The 16,255-nt window shown below is 42.9% G+C and overlaps 1 protein-coding gene across 1 annotated transcript in view; it reads left to right on the forward strand.

Moving 5' to 3' along the window:
- AK7 (adenylate kinase 7) overlaps positions 1-16,255 on the forward strand; it is a 69,929-nt gene that overhangs the window by 22,524 nt on the left and 31,150 nt on the right. The window contains exons 6-7 of the mRNA XM_053225110.1: positions 3,877-3,987; positions 14,186-14,266. Of these exons, the coding sequence (XP_053081085.1) occupies positions 3,877-3,987; positions 14,186-14,266 (192 nt within the window). The remainder of the gene's footprint in view (positions 1-3,876; positions 3,988-14,185; positions 14,267-16,255) is intronic.

Consider the following 16,255-nt stretch of genomic DNA (forward strand, 5'->3'; position numbering starts at 1 on the left):
ACAAAAGATCATGCTTGGAGGAACCTTTGCAAGCCAGGCCTGAAGACATGTGCGTCCTTTCTCTAAATCCCTTAGGCTAAAACCCAGTCACATGGCCACACCCAACCGCAAGAGAGGCTGGGAGGTGTAATCTCACTTTGTGCCCAGGAAAATCAAGGTGGTCCGGTCTTTGGCACAGAGAGAAGTCTGCCAGGAGACCCCTGGGAAGGGCTCATCTCTGATAAAGAGAGCCTTCAAGGAAGATGCAACCTTCTTCCCTCTGGGAATATTATTGACTGTGGATATGACACTTGGGACTGCTGTTGCCAGTGTTGCTTATAAGCCTGAAGAGGAGGGCCACACAGTGAGTAAGGTAGAGCTCAGAGGGCATCAGAGGAGCAGAGAGGCCCATCACAGGGCACCTGGAGCCACCAGGTTTTTGAATGTTATTTATCGGAGGTCATGAATCCCATCAGTGTTGGGGCCATTTTGACTTTGACTTTCTGTTACTTGTAGCCAAAAGCAACCAAACGGACATAAAACTGTATAAGGAGCATTTTTAATACAAAAGAAATGTAAATATAGTAGAATATTTTCATTTGTATTTATTTTGACAAGTAGGAAAATCTTAATGTTTCTGGGGCTTTCTTCTTTATTTTATTTTATTTTATTTTATTTTATTTTATTTTTTTTTAAGTTTAGTTATTTATTTTGAGAGAGCAAGAGAGTGGGAGAGGAGCAGAGGGAGGGAAAGACAGAAACCCCAAGCAGGCTTTGCACTGTCAGCATGGAGCCCGATGTAGGGCTCGATCTCACAAACCTGAGCCAAAATCAAGAGTCCAATGGTCAACCAGCTGAGCCACCCAGGTGCCCCAGTATCTGTTTTAAAAGTATAGCTATGTGTTTGCTTTTTTTTTTATGTGTGAGTTAAGAGGGGTGAACTTTACTCAACCAAATAATCCAGAGGAAGAGACTGGTGCATTCTGATAGTCACACGGAATAACCAGCTGGAAAAAGGAGTCCAGCAGGTGGGTAGTCCACACACGCAGTGAAACACAATGACCAACTAAAGAGTGGGTCCAACGCCCTATTCCAAGACAACAGATTTCACCCAATATCCTATACAAAAAGGGGGAGATGACTCTGCAGAGTCAGCTTTTCACCTCCTGGAAGGACGAAGCCTCTAAACAAGCTTATTGATTGCAGTGAGATGCCCAGGAGACAGGCTACGTTTCCAGAAATACTACCGGACATCGATATGTATCAATTATAGGATAATGGATATAATGCCGACCTAAAGTCGACTCGTCATTGATTGGAAAAGCAGAGATGCAAATAGTTGCAACGATCTAAAACCTATATGAAAGATACAGGTTATCTATCTATCTATATATAAAATATATATATATATATTAAAATATATTTTACTGGTGTATTTGTAACACGTGACATTTAAGGACTAGAAGGAACACAGGTGATAGTAGCAAAGGTTCATAATGTGAAAGCCAGGTCTCTGTCCCAACCACGAATCGGGAGGACAACTCAGAAGCTGAAGCCCAGGTTGGTTGACATTCATGGGCGACCGTGCAGCTGGCCAGGGAGGGGGTGATCTTGCTTGTCCGTCAGTCCCAGTCTCAGAATGTTAAGGACGAGTTTGACTGGCCATCGAAACCTGAGCACCAGGGATGTGACCGTCTCTGCAGTAGCCGTGAGGACTGAAGGAAAGACAAATTCTACTAGAAGAGGGATGCTGGGCACCCAGTCACAGGGAGCAGGAGGGTCCATGAGGCAGGGTCCTATCATGACAGCCTGGGGCCGTAGGGATGCCGGGACTCCATTCATCCCGGAGGGAAAGCTGATAGTGAGTAGGATAGCCAGATTTAACAAATACAAGTACAGGATGCCCGGTTAAATTCTAATTTCGTGTAAATGGTGAGTAATGTTTAGCTTAAGTCTATCCCGTGAGATATTTAAGACATATTTACACTAAAAATTATTTGGTGGTTTATCTGAAATTCAAATTTAGCTGGGTGCCCTGTAGTTCTTCTAGCTACCCTTTATGTGAGCCACTGGACATGCTTTAGAGGTCAGCTTATCCCGTAACATGTACTCATTGAGTGCCTACCATGGACCCAGAATTGTTCCCCTTGAACACTAACTCTCTCCCCGTTTTACTCCCCATGCCAAAACCCCCAATCCACCTGCCCTAGCCTCACTCCCTTCCCCCCACCCAACAACCCATCATACATTCTGTTAACTCATCACCCAAAATGTGTCATAATCCATCTTGCTTTCTTTGTATCCATGGCGATGTCCTAGACCAAGCCTCAGCCGTTACCACCTTCCATTGTGAAAGCATCCCGGGAACTGGTGCCTCCGTCACCTCCTTCCAATGCAATCTTCAAGGGACAGCCTAAGTGATCTTAAAATATAATTCAGATCATGACTTAGTGCTGCTTAAAATGCTCAAAACCCTTCAATGCTTCCTTATGCTCTTAGTATAAATCTAAACTCCTCCACATGGCCCACAAGCCCTGGTAAACTGCCTCACCCTCCACCAGTTCCCAGCTTGGTCCCCCATCATTTGGGCCCTTCCTCCCGTTTCTCCAACCTGCCAACTATCGGGGTCCTCAACCCTGTGTTTCTTCTGTTTCTCTGATTCATTCCTTGTAAACTCAGGGCTCCAATGTTTTGGGTTGATTATGTAACTTGGACCACTGTGAAGTGGTTGAAAGTCTCCTATTGAACAACGTGTTTTAAAAATCCCCCTCCAGGAGTGCCTGGGTGGGTGAGTCCATTAAGCTTCCGACTTCGGCTCAGGTCACGATCTCACGGTTCGTGAGTTCAAGCCCCGTGTCGGGCTCTGTGCTAACAGCGTGGAGCCTGCTTGGGATTCTCTCTCTCTCCTTCTCTCTGCCCCTCCTCCACTCTCCCTATCTCAAAAGTAGATAAAATAAGCATTTGAAAAAATAAAAAAATAAAATCCTCATCCAACTACTAGGACCTCTAAATCTGGATGGATTTAGAGAAGCCACTCTGTACCATGGGTCTCAGTCTCCTCCTTTGAGTCTCTGTAAGTTTCCATTTTGTGGTTCGGGAAGAATCCTTCCATGCGACTGGGCAGGAGGGTGAGCTGTGGGAGGACTGGACACAATGTGCAGCCCAGCGGACTGCCAAGAAATATTTTTCATCCCTGATTCGCAATGCAAATTGATATTTCACCTTATCTGATGAAGCCTGACATAGAAATTTGCACATGGAATGTTCTTATGAGGTTGATTCGAGGGGAAAGGGCAGTGTGGAAGAGAAAGAAAAACCCATGATTTAGATTAAAACATGAAACTATGTAAGTTGCAAGAACTATTAAGAAATGGGTTATTGAGGAGCGCCTGGTTGGCTCAGTTGGTTAAGCATCTGACTTCGGCTCAGGTCATGATCTTGTGGTTCGTAAGTTCAAGCCCCGTGTCAGGCTCTGTGCAGACAGCTCGGAGCCTGGAACCTACTTCCGGTTCTGTGTCTCTCTCTCTGCCCCTTCCCTGCTTGCACTCTCTTTCTCTCTCTCTCTCAAAAATAAATAAGCATTAAAAAATAATTTAAAAAAATCAAAGAAATGGGTTACTGAAGGTCTTGATGGAATCCCAGAGACAACCTGACGCTGTCTCTACAAAATAAAAGAAAGACATTTGAATTTTTATTTTGTTTCGATTAAGTATAAATGATAACATTTGGCCAGCTAAAGCATTTTCAAGGAAGTCAAATCACTGTAAAAATAAGCAGTAACTTTTCAGATGCTTTATCTGAGCTCTTTGGAACATAGCCGAGCCAGCATCTGGGGCTTAGATGTTTTATGTAGCTCTTAAGTTTCACCCATCCAATCTGGATTTTTTTCTTTCACAGGATGATTCTGAGATCCCGTTTACTGAGGAGGATTATCGAAGAAGAAAGCAACATCCTAATTTTCTGGACCACATCAATGCCGAAAAAATGGTTCTCAAATTTGGAAAAAATGTAGGTCTGGAGTAGTAAGGCATTTAGGGTAAGAGAAGTCCTTTCTGAGGCAGCGCTCAACGCACGTGGCCGGGACTGTTCTCCGTGCCTTACGGACATCATCTCAGCTCGTTAAACGCCTCTTTCCTTGTCCTCACACCCACAGGTCTCTGATCTTCAGGCTCATCCCAAGATGAGCCTTACTTCTGGTTCTGGCTTTGGTCCAGTCCACTAAGTTGAGAGCCTTGTGTTAGGCCCCAGCAGAGCTCAAGCCCTTATCCACTAAGGTGTGGGTCCAAAGAGTCCCTTAGCCCAGAAGAGGCAAATAACTCAGAGTTGGAGTGGGGAAGAGGGGAGCCACATTTCCCCTTTTTCCAGAATCTATCTCATTTGTTTCTTATAACCGAAAAGTGCCTATTAACCTTCCCTTACAAATAAGGCAGAGGGGACATCCGGCAGTTAAATAAGTGGCTCAAGTTCACACAACTGGGATTTGCTGAGCACCGTTCTGCGCACACAATTCTTGGCCTTGTCTGATCCACTCCTTACAACAACGGTCTTGAATCTGTACATCATTATCCCCATTTCCCGGATGCGGGCACTTCAGGAAAGAGGCATCAAGTGGTACAACTGTGGTTCAGAACTAGATCCATCAGACTGTGGGGTTTATTTAATTTTTCTTGATTTCAAAGCTCAGTCTTGCAGTAGAGTTGATCTTGACACAGGCCTGGCCACCAGTTATTAAGATCGACCCATAGCTGAGAAACTCTTGTAAATAATAACACTTGTTAGCCTTCTGTTGCAGCAAAATTTATCATTTGGATACTATACAACTATACTATACTATACTATACTATACTATACTATACTATACTATACTATATATATATAGTATATATATATATATAGTATATAGTATATATACTATACTATATACTATACTATACATACTATAAAACTATTATATTTCCTATCTTTTGCCAAAATAGATGGTAGGAGTGCCTTGGTGATGAATAAGTTTACTACACCTAAGAATTATCAAGGGTTTGCTTACTATGTGCCAGGCACTGTGCTAAATGTTTTACTTCTGGTAATCCTCATGGGTTTACTTCTGGTACATCCTATATAATCCTCAAAATTCTGTGAACCAGGTGCTGGTACCTTCATCCTCCTTTAACTTAGGTAGAATTTATATAGAACCCCCAAACTTCTAAAGGTTCCATCCACTATGTTTTTCCCAGGAGCAGAACACCCACAGTAGGGATATGTAACAATGGTTCCAAGGTGACACCTAGTGGGCTCAGAGGATATTACAACAGGAACTTTGTCCCCACCTTCTGTCCTATTAAAACCAAAAAAAAAAATAAAAATAAAATAATTTTTTTTTTATTCTGGCAATGCAAACACCACAAGTATAAAATATTTGAAGAAAATAATATAGGAGTCAAAGTTCTAGCCCCTTTTCTGCCATTAATTTATGACCTTAGCTAAGTCATTAACACTTTGGAGTTAAAATAAATGAATAAAGGCACTGGACTAGACAGGTCTAAGTTTTTTCCACTTCCAAATCTTGTGAGTATATTATTTTATTGAGCTTTGAGCTTTGCCCCAGGTAGATAATCCATGATTTCTTTTTTTTATATTAAAAAATTTTTTTAATGTTTATTTTTGAGAGAGAGACAGACAGACAGAGAGTGAGTGGGGGAGGAACAGAGAGAGAGGGAAACACAGAATCCAAAACAGGCTCCAGGCTCTGAGCTGTCAGCACATGACCTGAGCCGAAGTCTGACGCTTAACCGACTGAGCCTCCCAGGTGCCCCAAGAATCCATGATTTCTTGATTATTTATGCCAAATTATGTAGAAGAAAACACACATAAACATAATTGATGTGACTAAAAGTGTAAAATGGAGAAATACTATCATTTTAATATCTGTTTTCTTATAGAAACATTAAATTTATGTCATGCTCTAAATAAAACAGTCAAAACTTTATTGAAAAAATTTATTCTAGGGGCACCCGGGTGGCTCAGCTGAGCACCCAGCTCTTGATTTCACCTCAGGTCATGATCTCACGGTTTGCAGAATCAAGCCCCGAGTCAGGCTCCGTGCTAGGTGGCAACTGTTTGGGATTCATTCTCTCCCTCTGGCCCTCCCCCACCAGCTTGCTCTCTCTTGCTCTCTAAAAATAATTTTTTATTTTTATATAAAATATATTTTATATAAAAATATATTTTAATATATTTATATTTTAAATATATTTATATTTTATATAAAATATATTTTAATATATTTATATTTTATATAAAATATTATATATCTGTATATATATTATATATATATAGTATTCCCAGCTTTCTTAATTAGTCTTTACTGAACAATTAATAAAATCAGGTTGATCTGGCCAACTTGGTCATCTCCATGACACTATTTAAAAAAAAATTTTTTTTTTAATTTTAGAGAGAGAGTGCATGAGCAGGGGAGGGGGAAAAGAGAGAGCGAGAGAGAGAGAGAGAGAGAGAGAGAATCTTAAGTAGGCTCCCTGTTCATCTTGGAGTCCGATGTGAGGCCCTGTCCCATGACCCCGGGATCATGACCTGAGCCAAAATCGTGAGTCAGACGCTCAACTGACTGAGCCACCCAGGCGCCTCTCAATGACCCTGTTTTAAACCTAGTGCTTTGCATTGGGTCGATTGAACCTTAGAAGTAAACTTTAACCCATTCATTTAACACATGTCCTTTTAGATCCTACTGTGTACCAGGCACTGTGGCTAAGAGCTGGCCTCCCGGCCGTGAACAAGCAGTTGAGGTCTTGGCACTCCTGAGGCTGGTTGTCCGATGCTCTTCTGCTGACCACACCTGCAGCCATCACATTCATATTTATGTACCACCTAAATATATGTAGTAATATATGTAGTCCCCCCGAAGGCGGACTTATTTAGTTTTCTGAGACAAAGGGGGAGCCCTGATAATTATACAAGTTGCTTAAATAGTTGTGATTTGCCTAACACTAAACATGGCTTGAACTGGGTGCCTCCATCTTTAAATGAGTCACACTGATTATTTAGAATATTTTAGGGGCACCTGGGTGGTTCAGTCGGTTCAGCGTCAGACTTCGGCTCAGGTCACGATCTCATGGTTTGTGAATTTGAGCCCCGCATCGGGCTCTGTGCTGACAGCTCAGAGCCTGGAGCCTGCTTTGGATTCTGTGTCTCCCTCTCTCTCGCTCTCTCTCTCTGCCCCTCCCTGCTCATGCTTGTTTCTCTCTCAAAAATAAATACACATTAAAAACTTTTAAAAATATTTTAAAATATTGTTAAAAATGCAAGTATATTGACTTTAATTAGTATTTTAAATTAACCAGAATTGCCTGTCTATCTTGCAAATTACTTCAATCATTAAGTCGTCCCTGAATACCACTTAATTGTGGGGTATTGTGTACATAGTCCCTGAAAAAATGGTCACCTGTCAGATCTCAATGGTAATTTATGAAATTTATTGTAATAATTTGTGTACCACACTGACTTTTGATGCTTGTATTCTCTGGCGAACCCAAGTTGCTCATGATAATTTTTTAATAAAAAATATTTCCAGGGCTGCTTGACTGTCTCAGTCAGTAGAGCATGAATAACTCTTGACCTCAGGGTTGTGAGATCAAGCCCTACATTGGATGTAGAGCTCACTTAAAAAAAAAAAAAAAGTTTCTGGATTTGTTTTGATAATGCCATATTGGAGATTTTTGCACTTAGATTCAAGATGATAAGTGAAAATAGCTTATAGTCTGCCTTTGTCATACTGTCTCTTTCCTGTTTTAGTTTCCTGGTTTTACTATTCCCATACAAATTGAAAACAAAATTTACTGTTTTCTTGTAATTTATATGAAATTGGGCATATCTCTTGAATATTTGGTACAATTTGCCTATAAAACAATCTTGGACTGGGGGAAGGCAGTCGTGGGTTTTGGGGGCAAGAAACTAGCCCTTTAGGCTAAGTTTTCAAATTAACTGGCAAAAGTTGCCCATAAGTCTCTCCTAAGATGTTTTTTAAATTTCTATTTGTAGTTTAGTCTCCCTTTTCAGGACGAATATTGTGAGGGGGCATCACTGCTTTCCCACTCTTTTGGTGCCCATGAGGAAGAGCCTGGGTATCCTCCCCAAAGGCTGTCTTCATGCCGGCACCTGTTACCCCGCGGCTTGAAGCTCAATCGGGTTACGTGATTGGTGGCTGTGTCAGGGGCGTGGTCACGTCATGTTGACCCCACCTCCCTCTCGTTGCTCTGGGCTACAGCTGTAACGTAGCTGCATTCAGCGTTGCTGAATTCAATGTTGCTGTGCCTGCATTCAGCGTTCAGCGTCTTCATGCCCTGAGTGTTGCAGGGGCAGCCCCCCAGGGGAGAACCAACCCATAGTTTTCTGGTGCTGCCTGTGCCTGGTTGGGAAAATTTGTCTTATTCTGGAGTCCAGGATTAGGAAGCCCCTCATCCCTGCTCAGCTAAGTAATGTCCTCTAGCCTAAACCACACCAGTAATAAAGTTGTGACTTGGAGATCCATCTGCCTTTTTACAAAGTTTTAATCTCTTTAATCTTAAAAAAAATTGTGTTTAATTTTTATTTTTGAGAGAGAGAGAGAGAGCAAGCAGGGGAGGTGCAGAGAGACAGGTGGGGCAGAGCATTCAAAGTGGGCTTGGTGCTGACAGCAGAGAGCCTGATACAGGGCTCGAACTCACAAACCCATGAACCACGAGATCATGACCTGAGCAGAGTCAGACACTTAACCAACTGAGCCACCCAGGCACCCCAAATATTTTTAAATGTTTATTTTTATTTATTTATTTTGAGAGAGAGAGAGAGTGAATCAGGGAGGGGTAGAGAGAGAGAGAGGGAGAGAATCCCAAGCAGGCTCTGAGCCATCAGTGTAGAGCCCAACAGGGGGCTCGATTCCATGAATGGGGAGTTCATGACCTGAGCTGAAATCAAGAGTTGGATACCTAACCAACTGAGCCATCCATGTGTCCGTAAATCTTTTTTAAATCTTCAGAACTCCAAAAGGAAAAAGTGTCTGTTTCAGCAACTCAAACTCCAATGTTGCTGTTTATTTGTCTTACCCTTCTTTTCTTCATCAATCTGAATCAATTTTTTTTACATTTTAATGTTTATTTATTTTTGAGAGAGACAGAGCATGAGCAGAGGAGGGGCAGAGAGAGAGGGAGACACAGAATTGGAAGCAGGCTCCAGGCTCCAAGCTGTCAGCACAGAGCCTGATGCAGGGCTCGAACTCACAAGCTGCGAGATCATGACCTGAGTGGAAGTTGGACACTTAACCAACTGAGCCACCCAGGCACCCCTGAATCAATTTTTCAATTTTATTATTCTTATCAAAGAGGTAGTTTTTGCTGTATTCTGCTATTTCTTTGTTTTTTAATAAATCAATTTCTCTGTCTTTATTATTCTTCTTTCTAATTTGCGTTTATGCTGTTTTGTTTTAGAAGCTAAGTTTATTAATATTCAGTCTTTGTTTTTCTAATATAACCACTTAATGCCACAAATTTGCTACCAAGTATAATTTTAACAGCTTTCAAGTTTTGAAGTGCCATAAATGGTATTTGTATTATTATTAATTTCTACAAATTTTCTATAGTCTATTAGAACTTGGGAAGCAGTGCTGTGAATTATTGAGAAATGGTTTCTTAAATTTCCAGATATCTAGAGAAGGTGTTATCTTTTTGTTGTTCATTTCTAACTTAATTGCTTTTTGGTCAGAGAATGTGGTCTGGGGTGGTCAGAGAATGTGGTCAGAGAATTTGGTCATGAGATTCTTTGCTACATAGTACATGGCCTGTGTTGTTTTTATTTTAATTTCCACATGGACTTGAAAAACCTGTGTATTTCAAACTGTGTGGAGTTTCTATATATGTCTACTTAGGTCAAGTTTCTTAATGGTGTTTTGCATATCTTACTAGTTTGGGGTCTCCTGAGTTTATCGATTACTGACAGGGATATACTATGGAATACATTTATCCATATCTCCTTGATATCATGTTAGATTTTTGGCGTGCTCATTTCAAGGCACAGTCTTGTAACCCCTTCACAGTGTTTGACATTGCCAGAATGAAACTATAAAATCTGTTTATTTTTTCTTAATAATTGAGAGCAGGACAATATCTCCAGCCAAGTCCACAGCTTTCCAGACCATTCTCAGGTATTAATGGAGTCTTTTCTAGTTCTTACAAAGGCTCAGACAAGTTTAATACTAAAGCCATCAGTCTACCATTTAATTTTAAACTTCTTTCCTGCTAGCTCAGCCTGACTCAGGCTCTGATGAATGCAGTGGGGAGGGAGGCTAGGATGTGGTCAACTCTCTTCCTCCACCTTAAATCAGCAACCTTGACTCCTCTCTGTTCTTTACTCTACACCTGCCTGTTCTTTATCATCATCTCTGTTGTCACCACCCTCATCATTGTGTTCGTTTCCTTTGTTTCCCATGTCTTTATTTTTTTATCAGTACAAACATATTTATTCCACAATCTCTGCTCATTTCTACTCTTTCTTTTTTTTAATGCTTATTTATTTTTGAGAGTGAGAGAGAGACACAGAGCATGAGCAGGAGAGGAGCAGAGAAAGGAAGACACAGAATCCGAAGCAGGCTCCAGGCTCCGAGCTGTCGGCACAGAGCCCGACGCGGGGCTCAAACTCAGGAACTGTGAGATCACGACCTGAGCTGAAGTCGGACGTGTAACCGACTGAGCCACCCAGGCGCCCCTCTGCTAATTTATTTTCTGAAGGCAGTGCAAGTCTGATTTCATTTGTGGTGGATTGTTTGTTCCCTCATAAGTTTTATAATTTTGGTTTGTGAGCTCATTTTCAATAAGGTCTTTTTCTACAAAGTCACTATTAAACATATTTTCTGGCGATTTATGGAACTCCAATTATAAAAATAATCCTGTAATTTGACATGGATTTTTTTTTTTAAATAGCATCTCTTTAAATTGTCGACGTTGGTTATTTAATAGCTCATCGCCCCTAAAAACCTCATGTAGATGAGTTCTCAGGGGAAAGGGAGCTAATGCGAAGTCTGTGTTCACCAAAAGTGCTGCTATAAAAGTCTCAAGGATGTTCATGAGTCGGGTGCCTTCAGGATTCATCATGGTCAGTGGGAAATGGGAATTCACCATGTGAACATGCCTTACAGTTGTTATTGGCTTCACGGTCAATGCTGTGCCCTCAAACCAGCACACCTCTGCTACCATAAGTCACCACTCTTGCCCCAGCGTTGTCCCTTTACTGGGGCTTTAAGGGACAAGGGAGGTCCCTGGGTGGGGGTAGCAGGGGCTTTGTATCTGCCTCTCTGAAGTGCTCTAAAGAGTCTCACTGCCTAAAATGCTTTTTATGTTACTTTTTGACTCTGGAATATCTGGATTAAGCAGGGAATTTAAATGTGAAAGACAAACCTCTGAAAAGTACAAGGCCAAGGTTAAAATTCTCCAGGGAGCATTTTTCCTTCCAAAGCCTTGGCTAGGTTGGACATGATTCTTTCTCGCCGTCTTCTGTCGCAGGGAGGACTTCCTTCTAAGGTCACCCTTTTGTTGTGAATGCACCCTTCATACTGTGGCCCAACTCTCTGCTCTCCCCACTCTTGTTTTCACTTCTGGTTTGTTTTTTTTTTTTAAGTATTTATTTATTTTGAGAGAGAGAGAGAGCGAGCACGTGCACACATGAGCAGGGGAGGCAGAGAGGGAGAGAGAGAATCCCAAGCAGGCTCCGCACTGTCAGCTCAGAGCCCAATGAGGGGCTTGAACCCACAAACTGTGAGACCACGACCTGAGCTGACATCAAGAGTCGGACACTCAACCCACTGAGTCACTTCTGTTTTTGGTTCCTAGCGGGTAGCTCTTATTTCCTTGAGAATTCTGCCTTGCTGGCAGGATATGAGTGGCATCTTATTTGGCATTTTTTGGTATTTGCGCTAGGAGGCTTTAGATTTTTTAATCCACCACCTGGAGCAGAAGAGACTCACTTTCCCGACAGAGTTTCTGGACCCAGTTCCAACGTGTGTGCACGCACACCCTGGGAGGGGTTTTCCACGAGGCAAAGACAGTCTTGGCACCAGCTGGGTGTCCTACATTTCAACTCAGTTCTGACACTATCTTCCTGGAGGTGACGTCAGATCCCGCTAGGGCTCAGCCCTGCAAGCCTGCCACCTGCCTCTTCAGACACCAGTTGTGTTGTGGGGTCGTCGAGCGCAACGGTCAAGAAAGAATTCTTGAGACGGTGTATGTAACAACTTAGTAAGTTTATTTAAGTAGCATGGGGACAGGACCCGTGGGCAGAAAGGGCTGCACTTTTTCTGTACGAAGCTGGTGGTTATATGCTGAGTGCTCAAGGGGGTGGGGACGTGCAGGAAGTATGAGATCAGAAATGCTTCTTCGAATTTCTACTGGTGAAACTACTTTCACGAGATTTCTCTGGTGCGTATCATTCAGTTCAATATTAACTGTCAGTGAAATACACGGGCGGTCATGAGACCCTAGAAGAATGTAGCAACCCGTATGTATTTGATCCTTATCAAAACTATGCAGGCTATAGGTCAGCCTTCTGAGCTAAAGGTGAACATTTTTCTGCTTCTACCCTCTTCAGTTGCAAGCCCAAGTTGTCACCTGTGCTTCTGACCAACCCATATGGGTTGGAGGTTCCAATGACCCCACTCACCTCCCCCACCTTAGGTTTGAAGAGTTTGCTAGAGTGGCTCACAGAATTCAGAGAAACATTTTACATACTAGATTACCAGTTTGCTATAATAAAAGAATATAACTCAGGGGCACCTGGGTGGCTCAGTTGGTTAAATGCCCAACTCTGGATTTCGGCTCAGGTCACCATCCTACGGTTCATGAATTCGAGCCCCATGTTGGACTCTGTGCTGACAACGCAGAGCTTGCTTGAGATTCTCTCTCTCCCTCTCTCTCTGCCCCTCCCCTGTTCACTCTCTTGCCCTCTCTCGCTTGCTCTCTCTTTCTTTCTCAAAAATAAATAAATACACTTTTAAGAATATAACTCCAGAAGAGCCAGATGGAAGAGATCCACAGGGCAAGGGATAGGGAAAGTCATGGAGTTTCCCTACTCTTCCCGAGTCTGCACACATTTCACCAATCTAGAAGCTATCCAAGCCTCCTTTTGGGCTCTTATGGAGACTTCATCATGTTTGAGTAAATCGGTGGCCATTGGTGACTGAACTCCTCTCCACCCCTCACCCCTCCCTGGAGGTGGTACAGGAGTTGGAAGTTCTGACCTTCTGGTCACAAGCTTGGCGTTTCAGGCAATCAACCCACATCTCCAGACTGGGTCCAAAAGTCACCTGATTGACATAACAAAAGACACCTTGATCACTCTATGGCTTAGGACATTCCTGTAGTTGTAGGAACTCAGTGCCAGATATGGAGATGAAAACCAAATATATGTATCTTGTTATGAATCACAATATCACACGTTGTAGTGTGGCCCGTTCCTAGAAACTCCATATATGTGTCCGCCTCCCCTACTGGGTAAGTAAAGATTGTCATGGAAGGACCCATGCCAGTATAGTGCATGGAGGTGTTAAGTTGTCACACATCATCGTCTCTGGCTTTTAGTTAATTAAAAGTCCCAGGGGCACCTGGGTGGCTCAGTTGGTTAAGCGTCCGACTTTGGCTCAGGTCACGATCTCGCGGTCCATGAGTTCGAGCCCTGCGTCGGGCTCTGGGCTGATGGCTCAGAGCCTGGAGCCTGCTTCCAATTCTGTGTCTCCCTGTCTCTCTGCCCCTCCCCCGTTCATGCTCTCTCTCTGTCTCAAAAATAAATAAACGTTAAAAAAAAAAAATTAAAAAAAAAAAAAAGTCCCAGAGCGCCTGGGTGGCTCAGGCGGTTAAGCATCTGATTCTTGTTTTGGCTCAGGTCATGATCTCCTAGTTCGTGAGGCTCTGTGCTGACAGTGTGGAGCCTGCTTGGGATTCTCTATCTCTGTCTCTATCTCTGTCTCTGTCTCTGTCTCTCTCTGTCTTTGCTCCTCCCCTGCTCACGCTCAATCTCTCTCTTTCTCAAAATAAATAAATAAACTTAAAAAAATGTACCAAATCAATTTTAATAGTGGTCAGAAGCATTCATATAGTACTCATTCTAACCACGAAAATAATCTGGTTTGGTATGATTAATAATATTACATTTAGCTTTTCTTCTGTACTTTATCTAATAGGTCAAAAAATTCGCGACTTACGTGGTTGCTGCTGGACTTCAGTATGGAGTGGAAGGAGGCATCTTACATTATTTTTTCAAGGTATGAGTTTTCAATGACTGAAGTTTTTTTTTTAAAGCATTTTACCGTAAGGTTATACAATTTGAAGATTTTTTTTTTCTATTTTCCTTTCCTGTTACTAACAATTCGTATTTACCACACTCTCGGCATAATAAGGGAACAAGATGGATCTCCTTTCATTCATGAGACAAACGTCGATGCCTCCCATGGGCCGGAAACCATTGTAGATTCGGGGAATCCGATGCCGTAATAAAATCCCTGCGTTTGTGGGGCTTGGATTCCACTGGGGAAGAGGAGGAGAGTAGTAGACAAGGGCCAAATTAGCCAGTAGACGTTGAGTATTTCAGCTGTTGAAAACAAAATGGAAAGCAACAAAGCAGAGAAAGGTAGAAAGAGAGCCGGCGGTAGGGCTAGGAGGTTGTATCTTGGATATGATGGTCGGGGAAAGCCTTTCTCATGAGGGGACATGTGAGCAGGAAGTGAAAAGGGAGGCGGCTCCTTCGTTTTCTGGGGGAAAGGCAGTGGGAACTGTAAGCACGAAGACTGGAGGCAGCAATGTGTGGGCTGTGTTAAGGGACAGCAAAAAGCTGCGTGGGGCCGAAGTGTGGGACAATGGTAGGTGATGATGTCCATTTGTAGTCTCTCCTTATCGGTTCTCAGCTACCCCTCACCCACCTGACCACTGAATGTTGGCTTTCTCAGGTTCCTGCCCCAGACCCTCTGGTCTTCTCTGTCTACACTCTTTCCCTGGGTGGGTCTGTCCATTCCCGTGACTGGGGCCAATGACTCTCAAACATAAGTTTCTCCAGCAGGGCTCTCTCCTTAGTCCTAGCTCTGTACATCTGGCTGCCTATTTATTCGACACCTCACTTTGGATGGTTCACAAACCCAAACTCCACCTACAGTCACCCCCAAACCTGCCATTCCTCTAGGACCTCATCTCTGAAAATGGGACCTTCTTCCACCCAGCCGCACCAACCACAACCCAACCCCTCCCTCCTTCTCATCCATCACGAAACCCCCCAGTACTGTAGAGCCAACCTCCCCAGTATCTCCCTTCTCTCCAACCGCGCTCCCCCAGTCCTCCACCCACAGGCTGGGGAGGGCAGACATCTCTTGTCTGCACAACTGTCCTGACTTCCACCTTCCCGTTTCAACTCTTAATCCCCATCATTCTTTCTAGTGGCAACAAAAGCAAATCTGATGTCAATTCTTCGGTGGTTTACTGCTTCAAATTCAACGGTCTACTGCTTAAAGTTCTTCAGTGGTTTTGCAGAGTCCAGAATATCTTACAAGATCCAGTGGTTTGCTGTGGCCCCCACGCCTACCTCTTTGACTGTTTAAAAGTCACTTAAGGGGCTCCTGGGTGGCTCAGTTGGTTAAGTGTCTGACTCTCAATTTCAGCTCAGGTCATGATCTCGGGGTCGTGAGATTGAGGCCCACATTGGGCTCTGCAATGACAGCTTGGAGCCTGCTTTGGATTCTGTCTCTCCCTCTCTCTGTCCTTCCCCTGCTCTTTTGCTCATGTGCTCTCTCTCTCTCTTTCAAAATAAATAGACTTAAAAAAAATAAAAGCAATTTAAAATAATCTAGTACCTGACAGCTGAACAATACCCAGACTGTCTATTTACTGAAATACCTAATGCAGGGAAAAGACAAGGACTTGGACCCTGAAGACCAGGGTTCAAATCCAGGCTCCCCAACTCATCAGAAATGTAGCCTCCTGCAGAATACTTTATCAACTAAGCATTTCATCTATGAACTGATACTAATTATCCCTGGCCCTGTGGGAGGAATTTTAGACTTGAATTCACATTTTTTGGTAAGAGTGGAAGGTGTCACGCATATGAAAACGTTTCCTTTCTGTATAGACGCCATGCAGATGACTCCTGAAGAGAGCCAGGAAAGAGATTTCTTGTAAAGTATTTCAGCCCTGAGGTTACACTATTTCTCTTAATAGGACTCGATCAGCAACTAAATCCCATCAGAACTGGTTTTCAGGGGCGCCTG

The sequence above is a fragment of the Acinonyx jubatus genome, chromosome B3, assembly GCF_027475565.1.
Source record: "Acinonyx jubatus isolate Ajub_Pintada_27869175 chromosome B3, VMU_Ajub_asm_v1.0, whole genome shotgun sequence".
Classification (NCBI taxonomy): domain Eukaryota; kingdom Metazoa; phylum Chordata; class Mammalia; order Carnivora; family Felidae; genus Acinonyx; species Acinonyx jubatus.